Below are 13,359 nucleotides of genomic sequence, written 5' to 3' on the forward strand. Positions count from 1 at the left end.
GACCATCACTCATTTTCAATGCTGAGTGCCAAAGGCACCATGCCTGGGAGAAGAGTGGGAAATGCAAAGGAGAGGGAGGCATACTTTGCTCAGGGAAAGTCAGTCTCGGTCCCGGTATATATGGGGCCATTAAGCTACAGGAGGAAAAAAAAACACTAGAATTTCTCCTCAGGTTTTATAACTCGTCCTTTTGAACTTATTTTCTTTGTCTGTTTTATAACATGCATATCTGTTAATATACAGTAATACATTTATGTAAGTTATCAACAATGCAAGTGTTTTAACTGGTTAGGATGCATAATCAAAAAAGTTCGGAAACCACCGATCATGAATGTAGGGAAATACATCAACCAAACACCTTTTAGTATCTGAGAGAGGCATTATCATCTGCTAATAAGCCATTTGCAGGAGAGTTTCAACAAACTACATATTATTTTGTGTTAGCTCGTGGTTTTTTTCCTTGAGCTTTTTTTTTTTTTTTTTTTTAATCACCACCTGGAAGTCATGTGCAATCTGAAACAACCAAACAGTGAATCGCTGTGATACCACATTCCTAGAGTCACCATATTTCATAGTGTAGTTAGAGTATGAATGAGAAAATAGAGGTTCTTCTTTCTCCCCTGCCAAGTAGGACACAGCCAGAAATGACGCCCCCCAGCCCCAAAACACAGAGTACAAATCAACCTCAGTAACTTCATTGTGATCCTCAGATTATCTGCCAATGAAATTTTATGTCAGAAAGAGAAATGTGTATGTTCATTTTGCTTTAATAAAATTGAAAGAGTATGTCATCTGATAAAGGACTAATTTACGCATTGTAAACATAAATAAAATTTGGGAGGGAATTTATTCCTGCACAGACCCAGAATTCCCGAGTAAATTGGATACAAATTAAAATTTCACTGTAGCAGCAATACACATCCTCATTAGGAATTGCAGAAGGTTCCTATATACGTCCTATGGTTTGCATGTGGTCTTCCACAAGTTGCCAACGTTCAGAAAACATTCTTTCAAATTACAAAAGAGCTGGCCTTCCGCCAGTGCTCCAAATGGCTGAACTGGTACATTGAAAGAAAGTCAATTGGGAAGCAGAACTCAACAACTGCTTGCCTCATCTTCCAAAGTGAGCCTCTTCTAGAAGAAGAAAAGCCAAAGTATAAAAAAGAGAAACCAGAAGTGAGGAGACAAAGAAGAAGAAGAGGGCAAAAGGAAGAAAATAAAGGTGCTTTCGTATTCTCGCAAGGTTGCAACAGTATCCCCAGTTGACTTAACTGGTATTCTTCTGAGAAAAAAAAAATCAAGGAAACCAATTGAAAATTATAAAAGAAAATAAAGGTCTGTTTTTGTCTTGAATGTTGAGTTCTGTGTTGTTTTGACTGTTGAGCACAGTGAATCAGATTTATAACGTGACTTTCCTCTTCACCCCCGTCCTTTGGAAATAAAAGGACTCTTTGTCTAGTCTTCAAATGTTAAGTAATTGGTGACATTTTGTGGTAGCCTGGCATCTCAGTCCCTCATCCTTTCTCATCCCACTGCTGTGTCTTGTGGTGTTGCATATGTGTATGATGTGTATGAACTGGGGGGAGGGGAGCCTTAATTATCTACTTAGCTCTAGTAGGAGCTGCACTATTCCCTTAGTATACTTGGAAATGTTTCTGTGTTCCGTCTCATTGTGATTACTTGTTCAAATGTGCTGCCTCGAGATAAATCTATACTGAATTCTTCTTAACAGCTGTCAAACCAGATTCTCCACAGAATTATGTTGTCCTTTAACCACGAGAAGGGGGAAAAAAACTTTCCATTTGTATTGATTTAATAGCTGTGTGTGTCACTTTTTAATATTAAACCTTGACTTATCCTTCTTAAGTAAGACCACATTGAAATTTTACAAAAAAGTCAGTCCCCTGGCCCAGTATTCCACAAACATTAAGAACTGGGGAGAAAGAAAACTGGGTAAGAATGTTTTTAAACAAAATATATACTCCCTACAGTATTAGGTAGTTATCTTAAAAGAAAATTTTACTATATAAAATATAAAAATACTTCTGCCTCCCTTAATTCCTAAAACTCAATTCTGAATCCCTTTTTTGCTTCACATTCTTTCAAAAACTGAAAAGCTCCTGATGCATTAAGCTACCTGATACATTAACCACTATAACTCACATCAGTTAGGCCTCCCACCCTTCCTGGCCACCCACCCCCCCCTCCCCAGCTCTATGAAATTACATCTGGCTTTAGATGCAATCTTGTCCTGAGGCACAAAGGATGATGATGACCAAATAATTCCTCAGGGTCTCTTCTTGCCCTATGATTTATGAAATGGAATTATGCTGTTCCAATGCATCCTTGTTTTTACAACTCCCGTTTAGTTACTCTCAATGACCTTATGATTTTGTGCCATTCTGGCTCCAAACCATTCTCAGTCAAAACTCTCTATCTTATTTCCATCTTGCTATTAAACCACAAAGCAGCTCCTCTTTTGCACAGTCCTCCATTCACCCATCCCTCAAAATCCTCTAGGTGTTGTTGACATCCAGGGATGAGCCAAGAGAATTTAAAAAGCTGTTGTTTAAGAGGGATTTTTGTATTTTTATAGTTCTAACTTAGGCATATGATTAAAAAGTCAAAAATTTGTTAGAGAGGGATTAAAGGTAGCATGTGCTGATGATAACAAGGAACTTTCTAATGGAAGGACTCAATAACCATACCTGCCATTAGTTGCTAACCTCCGCAGCAGCGCCAAAAATTGTATATGAAACTGAAATGAAGAGACTTTTTACTGCTAAGGGTGATCCTTTCAAGTTAAGGTACTGTGTTTATGGGCTTTGGGGGCAGTTTTAGGTACACTCTCAGACATTTTTTTAAAAATGCTGCTCTTTAAGGAATTCTCACAGATTCGTCAACGCCTACTGTTACATACACAGCTCGAATGACCCCTAACAAAACTGGCAGTAGAGAATTCTTGTTAAGATTGTGGATTCTAGGGCCAGACTGTCCTGCTGCAATTCTGGCTCTGTCACTTCACTTACTAAGTATGTCCTTGAGCAAGGTTCTTCCCTGCTATCAAATGAAAATCAAATAGATCTCCTCTCAGTATGGGGAGAATTAAGAGAGACTGTGAATGGTAATCATTTACCCTTTTGCCTGGCACATATAAATGTTAACTACTGTTATTAGCAATTAGCAATTAGGGAGGGTTTTTTTTTTTTTTAAGTATGCCAGAAAGCCTAAAATATTCACATGGACCATGGTGGGATGAACAACATTCCATATTTACTCCTTGAGCCAATATAATTAGTATTCCTCAAATAGTACGCTTTGGCTCCCTGTTAAAGGAAATGTGAGATAGCCCTAATCCTATCTACCACTCAAAGCAAAATCTGAGTTTATCTTTGTTTATCATTATTGAGAAAGATATGACATCCGTGTTCAGTTGATTAAAGAACAAGATGGGAGTTTGATTCATTCAAATAGATCAAAGATCCCTTCCTGAACCAATCTCTAATTTTTTTTTTTTTTCACAAAAATACATAATTGGAGTATTTCCTTCCCAGATCTTACAAACACTGAGTATCTTCTCCTAGTATGTGCCAGATTCCTCCTTACATTTGCATAGAAACATTCTCATATTTCATTTTAACTAAAGCATTATTATTATTAATGAAAATTTATGATCATTTACTACATTTACAATGTGGCAGGCATTACTACGGCAGTCACATGAAACCTGGTACATTATTGGAAGATTTTTATAATCAGATATACTCCAGTGAATGCCATTCCATCTGATGCAGTTCGGAAAAATGTAAAAAATAGTTCATTCAGTATTGCTACACCAGGAAAGCTCTATTAATCAGCACTTCTATGCTTCTGAGGATAACAATAAGGGATATTCATTCATGTATTAAAATATTAAATTATGTGAGGATTGTTTCTGTGTTGTGTACCTTTTGTACTCTGAATGTGATGGACTCAAGATATATACGGCGATGTGCTCTTAAGAGAATATTCTGTTAATCAAACATTTTATTATTTGACCATCCCAAAGAGTCTTACCTAATATAACTAGCAGCTGTGGGGTTTTTTAATGTAATAGAGTGTTTTCCCAATCATTCATTATCCTGTTTTTCAGATGGTTTAGATTTTTTTAGTAGATTTTTGGAGTGTCCATTAACTGTCTATTACACTGGATTCATTTCTCTCTCCCTCTCTCTTTTTTTTTTTTTTTTTTTTTTTTTTTTGGACATTGCAGGTGAAAGTCGGGAAGAAAAGTTAGGAGATTCATTGCAAGATTTATACAGGGCATTGGAGCAAGCCAGTCTGTCACCACTGGGAGAACATCGCATTTCAACCAAGATGGAGTACAAGCTATCATTTATAAAGAGATGTAATGACCCTGTAATGAATGACAAACTACACAGGCTGAGAATTCTCAAAAGCACTTTAAAGGTAAGATACGAAATGGAAGGGGAAATTCCTTTAAGAGATTCATCCTTGAGCTCAGTGGATTACCAGCTACTCTGAAGAAATACAAAATGGGTAGGTGGAGGGGCGGGCAGGAAAACAGGAAGAACCTGAAGCTGAGCTGTTTCTGTGGTGTTGTCAGTGCACTGGTAGGGAGGAAATAACCCTAACTTTTCATTATCATCTCAGAGTGCTGGCTAAATGTTACGTGACTTAGTTCTTGGGGAAAGCAGGATGTAATTAAAATTTTTTTCAAAAATGTGGGGCTGGTGTTATTCCTCGGTCTTTCGTTTACCTAAGATGAATATGCCATGTAGTTACTAATATAGTTATTAAAAGAACACAGCGTGTATGCAGGATGCAGTAGTGGGCACTAAAATGCTTACAGATATTTCATGAATATCTCCTACGGCACATTTGGAGGGAAGCCACAGTGATTCGTGTTCCGTGTACAAATTTTATAATTGTTCTGTTTACGCTATCAGTTCCCAACTCACATGTAATTTTTTATTCTACATTTCCATAAGGGCTTACATTATCTCCAGTCTCCTTATGATGCCACCCCCAGACTGGGGAGGAGGTGGTGAAAGAGGGTTGCAGAGAGGCAGGAAGTTGAAGAGGGAGGTAGAAAACAGAGCCCCCTCACTGTGTGTGTGAGGGGAGAGGGCCTGCTCTACCACTTTCCCTACGCTGGGGCCTTCCACTCTGGAAAAATCAGAAAACAGAAAAGAACTACCACACAGAGTATGTGGTGCAGTAATTTCGGGAAACAGAAGGTCAAAGGGCTCCTTTGGGAAATATTTCAGATCCATAGTGTGCTGCTGAGGTTTGGTGATTTTGAAGTATTGACGACTACCAAAGAGATAAACAAAATAGAAAATGCATGATTTAGAAAAGTTTCCAGGAGCAAGCAGCCAAGTTTTCAGAGTCAATTAGCTTTCAGTTGGCATTATTGCAAGCACTATTGCAAATCCATGGGACAACTTAATGGCCTTTTGGTCACTAAGGCCAGAATTCTAAAGAGAGCTACAATATTCATAAGAATAATTCTGCTAGGGGCACCTGGGTGGCTCAGTCTGTTAAGCATCGGACTCTTGATTTTGGTTCAGGTCATTATCTCCCGGTTGTGAGATCAAGCCCCATGTTGGGCTCTGAACTCAGCCCAGAGTTTGCTTGTCCCTCTCCCTCTGCTCCTCTGCTCTCTTGTTCCCTCTCTCTCACACACAAATAAGTAAAATCTTTAAAAAAAAATGATTCTGCTGATCAGCCCTGCTCCAAAGATGACCTCATCTTCCCACCTTACAGAGCATCCCCACCCCATTCAGACCCAACTATCTGGTTATGAAAACAAACAGGCATTTTGAAGCTGGTCAGGCTCACATATTTTTAAAGACCTGCTTCTGTCTCGTTCTCTCAGCCCTTCATACCTGTCTTTTATGCTCTAGATTCCCAAAAGCATTTACTTCCATAGCAAAGAATTTGAGCTCCTGCCAGTGATCAGTTCATTGAGTATTGGTGAGTCACTAGGGGTGTGAGGCTGCACTCTCTCTCTGGAGCAAAGATGATGAAAAGTCACTGGAAAGAAATGTCCCTGGTTGATAAAACCAAACTATAGAGCCCTATACTTTTTAGTGTAGGAAGTTAACAGAGGATGGAAACCTCCCACAAGGGAAGGACAAGTGCCCAAGCAACCGTGGATGTGTATAGTCCCTGGAATTGTAACAGGCCCCTCACTGAGCACAGGGCCCCTCCCAGCAGCCTCAGCCCAGCCTCAGCCCAGCCTCGCTGTCTCCATCTGGCCCCAAGGACCAGAACAACTGCTTAGGCACCTTGCTCTTTCCCACCCAGCTCTCCCTTCCTACTTCCTGCAGAACATTCCCTAGACTTCTCTGCCCCTTCCTTGAGTCCTTAAAAGACAGGCCATAGCTTTTTCAGACTGTCTTACCCCCTCCTCTTCCATCGCCCTTCCCCCTCTCCGCCAACCTGGAAGACTCACACCTCCCATAGAAGACAGCTGTGCTGCGTTGGGTTCTCCCATAAGGAAGCTCATTCTTCAGCTGAGAGCCGGCCTCCAGCAGAGAAGGGAGGGCTCCCTTGCATTGCAGACCCCCAGTGCTATGGGAAGGGAGCCAGCAAGAATTATGTATTTGTGGTTACAGGAGGGTCATACAGGAGGGTCATGCCCTCTCTCATGCAAGTATGAGGAGCTAACCATCGAGCAGGAAAGACAGGACCGGCAAAAGTTAACTCAAGACATAGTATGTGGTAAGTCCACTCAGTGGCAGGGATAAAGTGTTAGGAGGACACAAATGAGGGAGAAAACTTTTTTTTTTCGATTTTTGATGGAAAGCTTTAAGAAATGAGAGGCATCGGAACTGGATCTAAAAGAATGAGGAAGGTTTCCATAGACAGAGATGGGTAACAAGACCAGCCAGGAGAAACGAACCACACGGAGTGGGCAATACAGGGGTACCTTGGGTGTAGAAAAAAGTACACTAGGACTTGAGTCTAAATAGCTGGGTTTGAGCTTATCAGAGCCCTTTGTTATGGGCTTCTTAAGATTTGCATATTAATTTCCTATTTTAAATGTGAATGAAAGTCTGTACCCAACTTAACTGTTGAATCCTTTTTGCTTTTCAGGCCAGAGAAGGGGAAGTAGCCATTATTGATAAAGTCCTAGACAATCCAGACTTGACATCTAAAGAATTCCAACAATGGAAGCAGATGTACCTGGATCTTTTCTTGGATATCTGTCAAAACACCACCTCAAATGACCCACTAAGTATTTCTTCTGAAGTAGATGCGATCACTTCCTCTCTCACACACACTCACTCGTACATTGAAACACATGTGTAAGTGTATTCTGCCCTCTGGCCATCCGGTACCTTCTGGTACATTGAACAAGTATATGAGGTAGTTTTATATCAGTGTGTGGGACACTTGACAAGCTATACTTTAATGTTACCAAACTATATGAAACAAATCATATATGGTCATGATACAAATTGATCTTTAATGAGCATTTGTATATTTTATATGCAGTTAGTGCTCAGCTTATGTTTACCATGTGCGAAATCAATTGTCTTCAATGACTTAAAATTAACTTTTGCAAACAACTCTGAAGACAGATGGTCTTCAAGTAGTAAAACCACAAAAAGGCAGTTTTCTATCTAAGGTCATCTTTTCTCCCTCTAAGTTAATTTTCTATAAACAAGACTTCAAAAAGTAAATCACATTTTTTCAGGTGCAGATATCCTTGTGGGTGGGAAAGAATTTAAACCTTTTTTATATTTATTAAAATGTTCTAAGAATTTTCTTAAACATTGCACAAAGTTTAATGCTGTAGTTTTATTTTTGTGAAATGTAGATGTGCATACAAGAGTTAAGCAAAATAGAGGAGCATCAACATAAGAAAAGTTCAGGTATCTAATATTCGTCTTAAAAGTCTGTTAACTTGTGAAAGCCAGTTAATGGAAATACTATTCCAAATCTGTGGGGACACTTACTGGTGTATCAGGGCAAAGCTTTGTAAGATGTTTTTGTAACTAAGACCAAAATTGAAGATAGAGCTGCTTTATTTTCTTGGTTTAAATCTTCCTTTATTTTTGTAGTGATGAAATGCTGATTGTGTACAGAGGAATTTGAGAGTGGATTTTGTAAAACACAGCTAATTTGCCCAGAAAGGCAGCTAACAGATTATATATATACACATATATGTGTATATATATAAAATTTCAGCCCAAACTCATGTTTTTAAACTCCAGCCCCTAAAAAACAAGGGATAAACTGAAATGAGCCAACTTTCCAGTTAATTTCCAATTCTCCCGCTAGTCCATTAATTAAACTTATGTAATTATATTTCAGGCAGGGAAGTAAAATACATTTAGTTACAGGCTAATGCGTGTTATAATATAAAAAACAATGTAGAAAAATTGTGCCTCTCTCCTGAGGAGCAAGAGGATAATGGTCATTCAGAGATATATTACATTGAATTATATGAGAGAAAGAATTTATAGAGGTTTTTCCTAGCTTCATGAATTGTTTCTATAGCGTGGATGAAGTCTGTGAAAAAGTCCTCTTCATATATTTTCCATTTATAAGTATCTCGTTTTTGAAAGTGATCACAGCATGATAATGACTGTGCTGCTTTTTAGTGTCTGGCTGCATAACGTACAAATCACAATCTGCTGTTTTTTTAGGAGGAGGAAGGGACCCTCCTTTACTATTCTATATCCTAAAATCTACTTCTAATCAGCTTTATACTGTTGCCTGTACAGCTCAGTGAATGTACTTTCATCTCTAAGAGTTCAGATATTATGCCAGTGAATATTTTTGCTGTAGAGGAGAAAGTAAAAACTCCACAGCAGGGATCTTTTTCTTTGCTTTTGAAACCAACATTGAATCACTATCGTTTTGCAGACTTTGCACACTGTACAGGAGAGTGGCCTTTCTACAGCACATTTTCAGTAATCCTATATTTAGTCAAAATGGATGAGAAATCATGTATTAATGTTTGTATGGAATTTTGGGTCTAGTGTAATATTTTTATCATTTAAAAAAACCTATTTGTAAAAACATTTATTTACTGCATGGATATTGACGTACATTAAATTTGTGGAATTTTGTATATGTAAAAAAACAAACAAAAAACACACCAAAACCTCTTGTCCTAAAATGAAGTGTGCTTGTTACAGGTGTTTAGACTTGTTGATGTTTACTAGACCAAATGTGTACATTCACTTAAAACTATCTGTACCTGATGGATGTGTCGTGAATACAGTGGCAACATTGTGCCCTGTAAAGAACGAGCAGTTGAAAGACTAGTTGTGTTGCTACTAAGCAGCTTTTACTTTTGTAAAGTCAGCTCTGTTGTTTTAAATGGTAAAAATTAAACTAATGAATTTTAAAAGACTCGTGACTAGCTTAGCATGAAAGAGACCTTTTAACACTATATTTATCTGTACATTTTGTTGCATTAGTTTCAAATCTAGGAAACAGGCAGCACTGTAAACTGAAGTGAAATAAATTTAGCTCTTAATGAATCCTTATAAGGCACCGACTTTATTCCTACAGAGTCCTCACCACCTTTCTTTGAGACCTAATCGCAGAGCCGCCCTTCCCCGACCCCCTTCCCTAGTCAGGAGTTGTAACTTTGCCACCGTCCAAGCCAGAAGCAGCAGCTGTTCATGTGTGCAGGGGTCTTTTCTGAGACCCTGCAAAACCAAGCTCCTTCCCCACTTAGTGGACACAAACTTGCACCTTCTCCTCTTTCCTTTCTGTTGATTCTTGGGAAGTTGGGGAGGGGGAGGGACTACCAAAAATATGTTGTATGTTTGTTTGTTTGTTTGTTAACAAATATAACCTACGACCTGTCAGCAGAATGAACTTTGAAAGAAGATGAAAGAAATAAGTTTGGGTTTTCCTAGATGTTCCACATAACCAGAAGAACCTGATTATTATGGCCAAGGACTGCTGAAGTAAAACTGAAACCAATGAGATGACTAAAGCCAGGGCAAAAGCAGGCTAGGGGTAAGAATGAGGGACAGAAAAACTTAACCTAGGATATTTTCTCAAAAAAAAAAAAAAAAGTTCTTTCTTAGAGATTTTCTTCCCTCTCAGTCCTATATTTATATTAAGCCATCAGAGCAGTACTATAAACATAGTTCTGAATCATAAAATCATAGTTCTCCTTACAATGACTTCATGCTTTTAATGAAGGCACTTTCTCTTCACTCTTTACTCAGCTAATGCCGTCTTTTCTAAGTATTTATTACAGCCTTTATAGCTAACAGTTTTCCGCGTTTTGTGTTTAACTTCTCGTGGTACATTTTTGGCCTTGTTTGGCACAAAAGTAATCACTGTTTAGCACCTAGGACAACACTTTAACTATAAGAGGAAAAACAGGGCCATATTTTATTTTCAAAAGTCCATCTCTAGACCGACATGAGTCTTCCTAGAAATCCCCAGCTCACTGAAGCCGATTTATATATCGTATTTTGACCCCTTCTGTCTCCCATTCTCAACTTCAGGGGCATTGTTCCTCCTCAACCAAGCCCTTGTTTGCATCCTTAAATTTGAGCAGCCGCTCTGCTCCCAGAGTCCCATTCTTAGGAAAAGCCCACGCGTTACTCTGTAAGCCTGCTCAAGCGCGACGTTTTCTCTCTGTCGTCCCAAGACTGGACTAACCCATTAAGCTCCGCACTAAATCTGGCGTCTCTCCGAGCCCTCCCTCCCTCTCCTCATCTCCACCCTCAGCCAGCTGCAGCACCGCGCACTGCAGGCCGTTCCAGGCCCAGGGTAGCGCGCAACCAATGTCCTCCCAGCGGTCCAGGTCAAGGTCATAGCCCACCACGTTGCGAGTAGGCACCTGCCGCGAGTCTCGCCACTTGAGGCCGCCCAGCAGCAGAGCCGTCTCCTCCACCACGGCCAGCCCATAGCAGAAGCGATCATAGGGTAGCGGCCGCAGCCGAGTCCACTGGTCCGTGCCGGGGTCATAGCGTTCGATCTCAGAGAAGGGCTCATAGCGCCCCAGAAAGGCGAACACCGCGCCGCGCAGCACAGCCATGTGGTGCCCGAAGCGGGCCGTGCTCATGGGCGCCCTCTTACTCCACGCTCGCTCCCCGGGGCCCAGGGAGTACATGTCCCGGAGGCTGCTCGCGCCGCCCTCGCCTCTTCCCGCCTTACCCCCAGAGATGTACACGACGCCACGGTCCCCGACGGCCCCGGCGTGGCCGTGCAGCGCCCGCGGCAGTGCCCCGGCTGCCGTCCAGCGGTCCCGGCGCAGGTCGTACATCTCTACGGACGCCAGCGCCTGGCCGTCCGCGCCCAGACCCCCGACAGCCAGGAGCCCCTCGCCCACGGCGCCGCACCAGAAATGGGCCCGCGCTTCCCGCATGGCGGGCACCGCCGTCCAGGCGTGGAAGCGCGGGTCGTAACGGTGCACTTCGGCCGTGACCGGCCGCACGCCGTCTGCCAGGGGTGAGGCGCCATCAGGACTCTCCCCGCCCAGGACGAAGAGAAAGTTGCCTGCGGTGCACACGCTGTGCCCCAGTAGCGGTGCAGGCAGCCGCGTGAGGCTGCGCCAGCGGTGGTTGTACACGTCGAAAGCCACCACGTCCTGGGTGAACTCCCAATCCTCTTCCTCCTCCTCTTCCAACTGCTCGTCGTCGTCGTCCTCCTCCTCTTCCGGCTCCGCCGCAGCGCCTCTGCCCCTGGCTACCGCCGGGCGGACCACAACCTCCTCTGTCACCGCCTCCCGCGCCCTGCGCCCCCCTATCAACAAGATGCGGGTTTGGGGACTCCGGACGCTGGTCTGCTCGCCCTGCAAAAGCGGCTGGCGGGAGGGCGCCGTGTGGTAGTTGAGGGCCTGGATGATGAGGCCCTTGACGCGGGCGGGCAGGACGAGGCCAGAGCCCGAGTACACGCGCCGCAGCACGTCGGCACGTACTAGGCCGAAGCGAACGCGCTCGAGCAGCGAGGCGCAGTGGGCCAGGCGTTCGGCCTCAGGCTCCTGCCTCAGCCAGGCTAGTGCCAGACCCAGCAGCCAGGCCTCGGGCACCCGCGCCAAGTCGGGAGCACCCAACACAGCCTTGAGCGACGTGGGGTTCAGCTCCAGCAGCCCCATGGGGCCCGCGCCCCGCAGCAGCAGCTCCCGCAGGTGGCGCATGATGCAGCTCTCCGCGGCGCCCAACGTGTGCGCCAGGCCGAAGCGCGCCGCCACGTTGGCTGCGAAGCAGCAGTTCTCCGGAGCCAGCTGGCGCTCCAGGTAGCGGCCGCACAGCCCCAGCGCCTCAGTCACCTGCAGGTAGCTGGCGGCCTCCAGAGTGTCTTCCACTGTGTCCATGGACAGCGGCAGCCAGGCGGTGTAAATGAAGTCCAGCAAGCGCTGCAGGCCGGCCGCCGACGGCACGTGTAGGTGGATCACGCTGGCCCTGGATTCCCGGGTGTGGCTCTTGAACAGAGCCCTGAAGTAGTCGCTGGAACACGCGAGCAGCGACCTATGCGCCGGGAACTCGCTGCCCTCAGCCTCCAGCGTCACGTCGCACAGGAAGCCCTCGGCGCGCAGGGCCTGATAGCCGGTGAGCAGTGCGCCGCCATGAGCTTTACAGTAAGATAGGAAGTAACTCATGATGTCCGGGGCGAGAAGCGGCCTGGCCGGGGCTGGAGCTCACCCGGCACGGCCAGAGACATCTCGGGGTACGGCACCCCAGGGCCCCTACGCGAGCCCCAGAGCCCCTAGCAGGGCCCCATTTTTGCCTGCTCAGCTTAAAGCCCAGGGCTCCTTCATCCAGGCCTGCAAATATCCCTGTACCCTTCCTTCTCAGAGCAAACCCGGTCGGGGGATGGTTTCCAGAAGCTCCCAGTAGCCCAGAGCGCGGAGTCTGGAGTCTTCCGGAGGGAGCGGGGTTTGCTTTTGGCTGCTGCCGAGGCTGCCAGCGCGTTGCCCGAAGCCCCCTCCCGGTCCCAGTTTGGGGAGCCCACACCTGCGCGCCAGGGGCCGCAGTGGCCACACACCATCACCTGGAAGGGCCGAGCTGTGGGTGGACTGATTCTGAGGGGTGCTGGATCTCCGACAGCGCTGATGCGCAGATGGGGCCCGCCTCGGGGCGTCCGGGGAGTGCGGGGCGAGGGCTCTGGCCTCCCGGGGGTGGACGAGAAGGACGGACACTGCGGGCACCCGCGAGGGCCGGGGACAACTGGGTATGGGGCGGAGAGGGGGGTGAGCTTGTTCCGCGCGGAGGATCAAATCAAAGCCTGGGGGATTAAGGAAGGGGGGGGCGCAGGTCAGCGCGGCGGGTCGGAGGCATGATTGGGCGCCGTACATAACATGCCGGTAGCTCACAGCGACAGGAATAGCGCGCGGCCTCGGCCTCCCCGGCGCGCCCCGCCCCGCGC

At 44.8% G+C, this 13,359-nt stretch overlaps 2 protein-coding genes across 5 annotated transcripts in view; one reads left to right on the forward strand and one right to left on the reverse strand.

Moving 5' to 3' along the window:
- CNKSR2 (connector enhancer of kinase suppressor of Ras 2) overlaps window positions 1–9,506 on the forward strand; it is a 299,498-nt gene extending 289,992 nt beyond the window's left edge. For all 4 annotated transcript variants that reach the window (XM_045996325.1, XM_045996324.1, XM_045996326.1 and 1 more), the window contains 2 exons: window positions 4,253–4,449; window positions 7,105–9,506. In XM_045996325.1, the coding sequence (XP_045852281.1) occupies window positions 4,253–4,449; window positions 7,105–7,320 (413 nt within the window). In that variant the 3' untranslated portion in view covers window positions 7,321–9,506. The remainder of the gene's footprint in view (window positions 1–4,252; window positions 4,450–7,104) is intronic.
- Window positions 9,507–10,645: 1,139 nt separating this feature from the next.
- KLHL34 (kelch like family member 34) lies at window positions 10,646–12,592 on the reverse strand. Its single transcript, XM_045996330.1, has one exon. The coding sequence runs from the start codon at window positions 12,590–12,592 to the stop codon at window positions 10,646–10,648; it is 1,947 nt and encodes a 648-aa protein (XP_045852286.1).
- Between the last annotated feature and the right edge of the window lie 767 nt (window positions 12,593–13,359).

The sequence above is a fragment of the Meles meles genome, chromosome X (assembly GCF_922984935.1).
Source record: "Meles meles chromosome X, mMelMel3.1 paternal haplotype, whole genome shotgun sequence".
NCBI classification, from domain to species: domain Eukaryota; kingdom Metazoa; phylum Chordata; class Mammalia; order Carnivora; family Mustelidae; genus Meles; species Meles meles.

Excerpts from the sequence above, each read along its gene's own strand:
- KLHL34 (XM_045996330.1), bottom strand. The coding sequence starts at position 12,592 with ATGAGTTACTTCCTATCTTACTGTAAAGCTCATGGCGGCGCACTGCTC.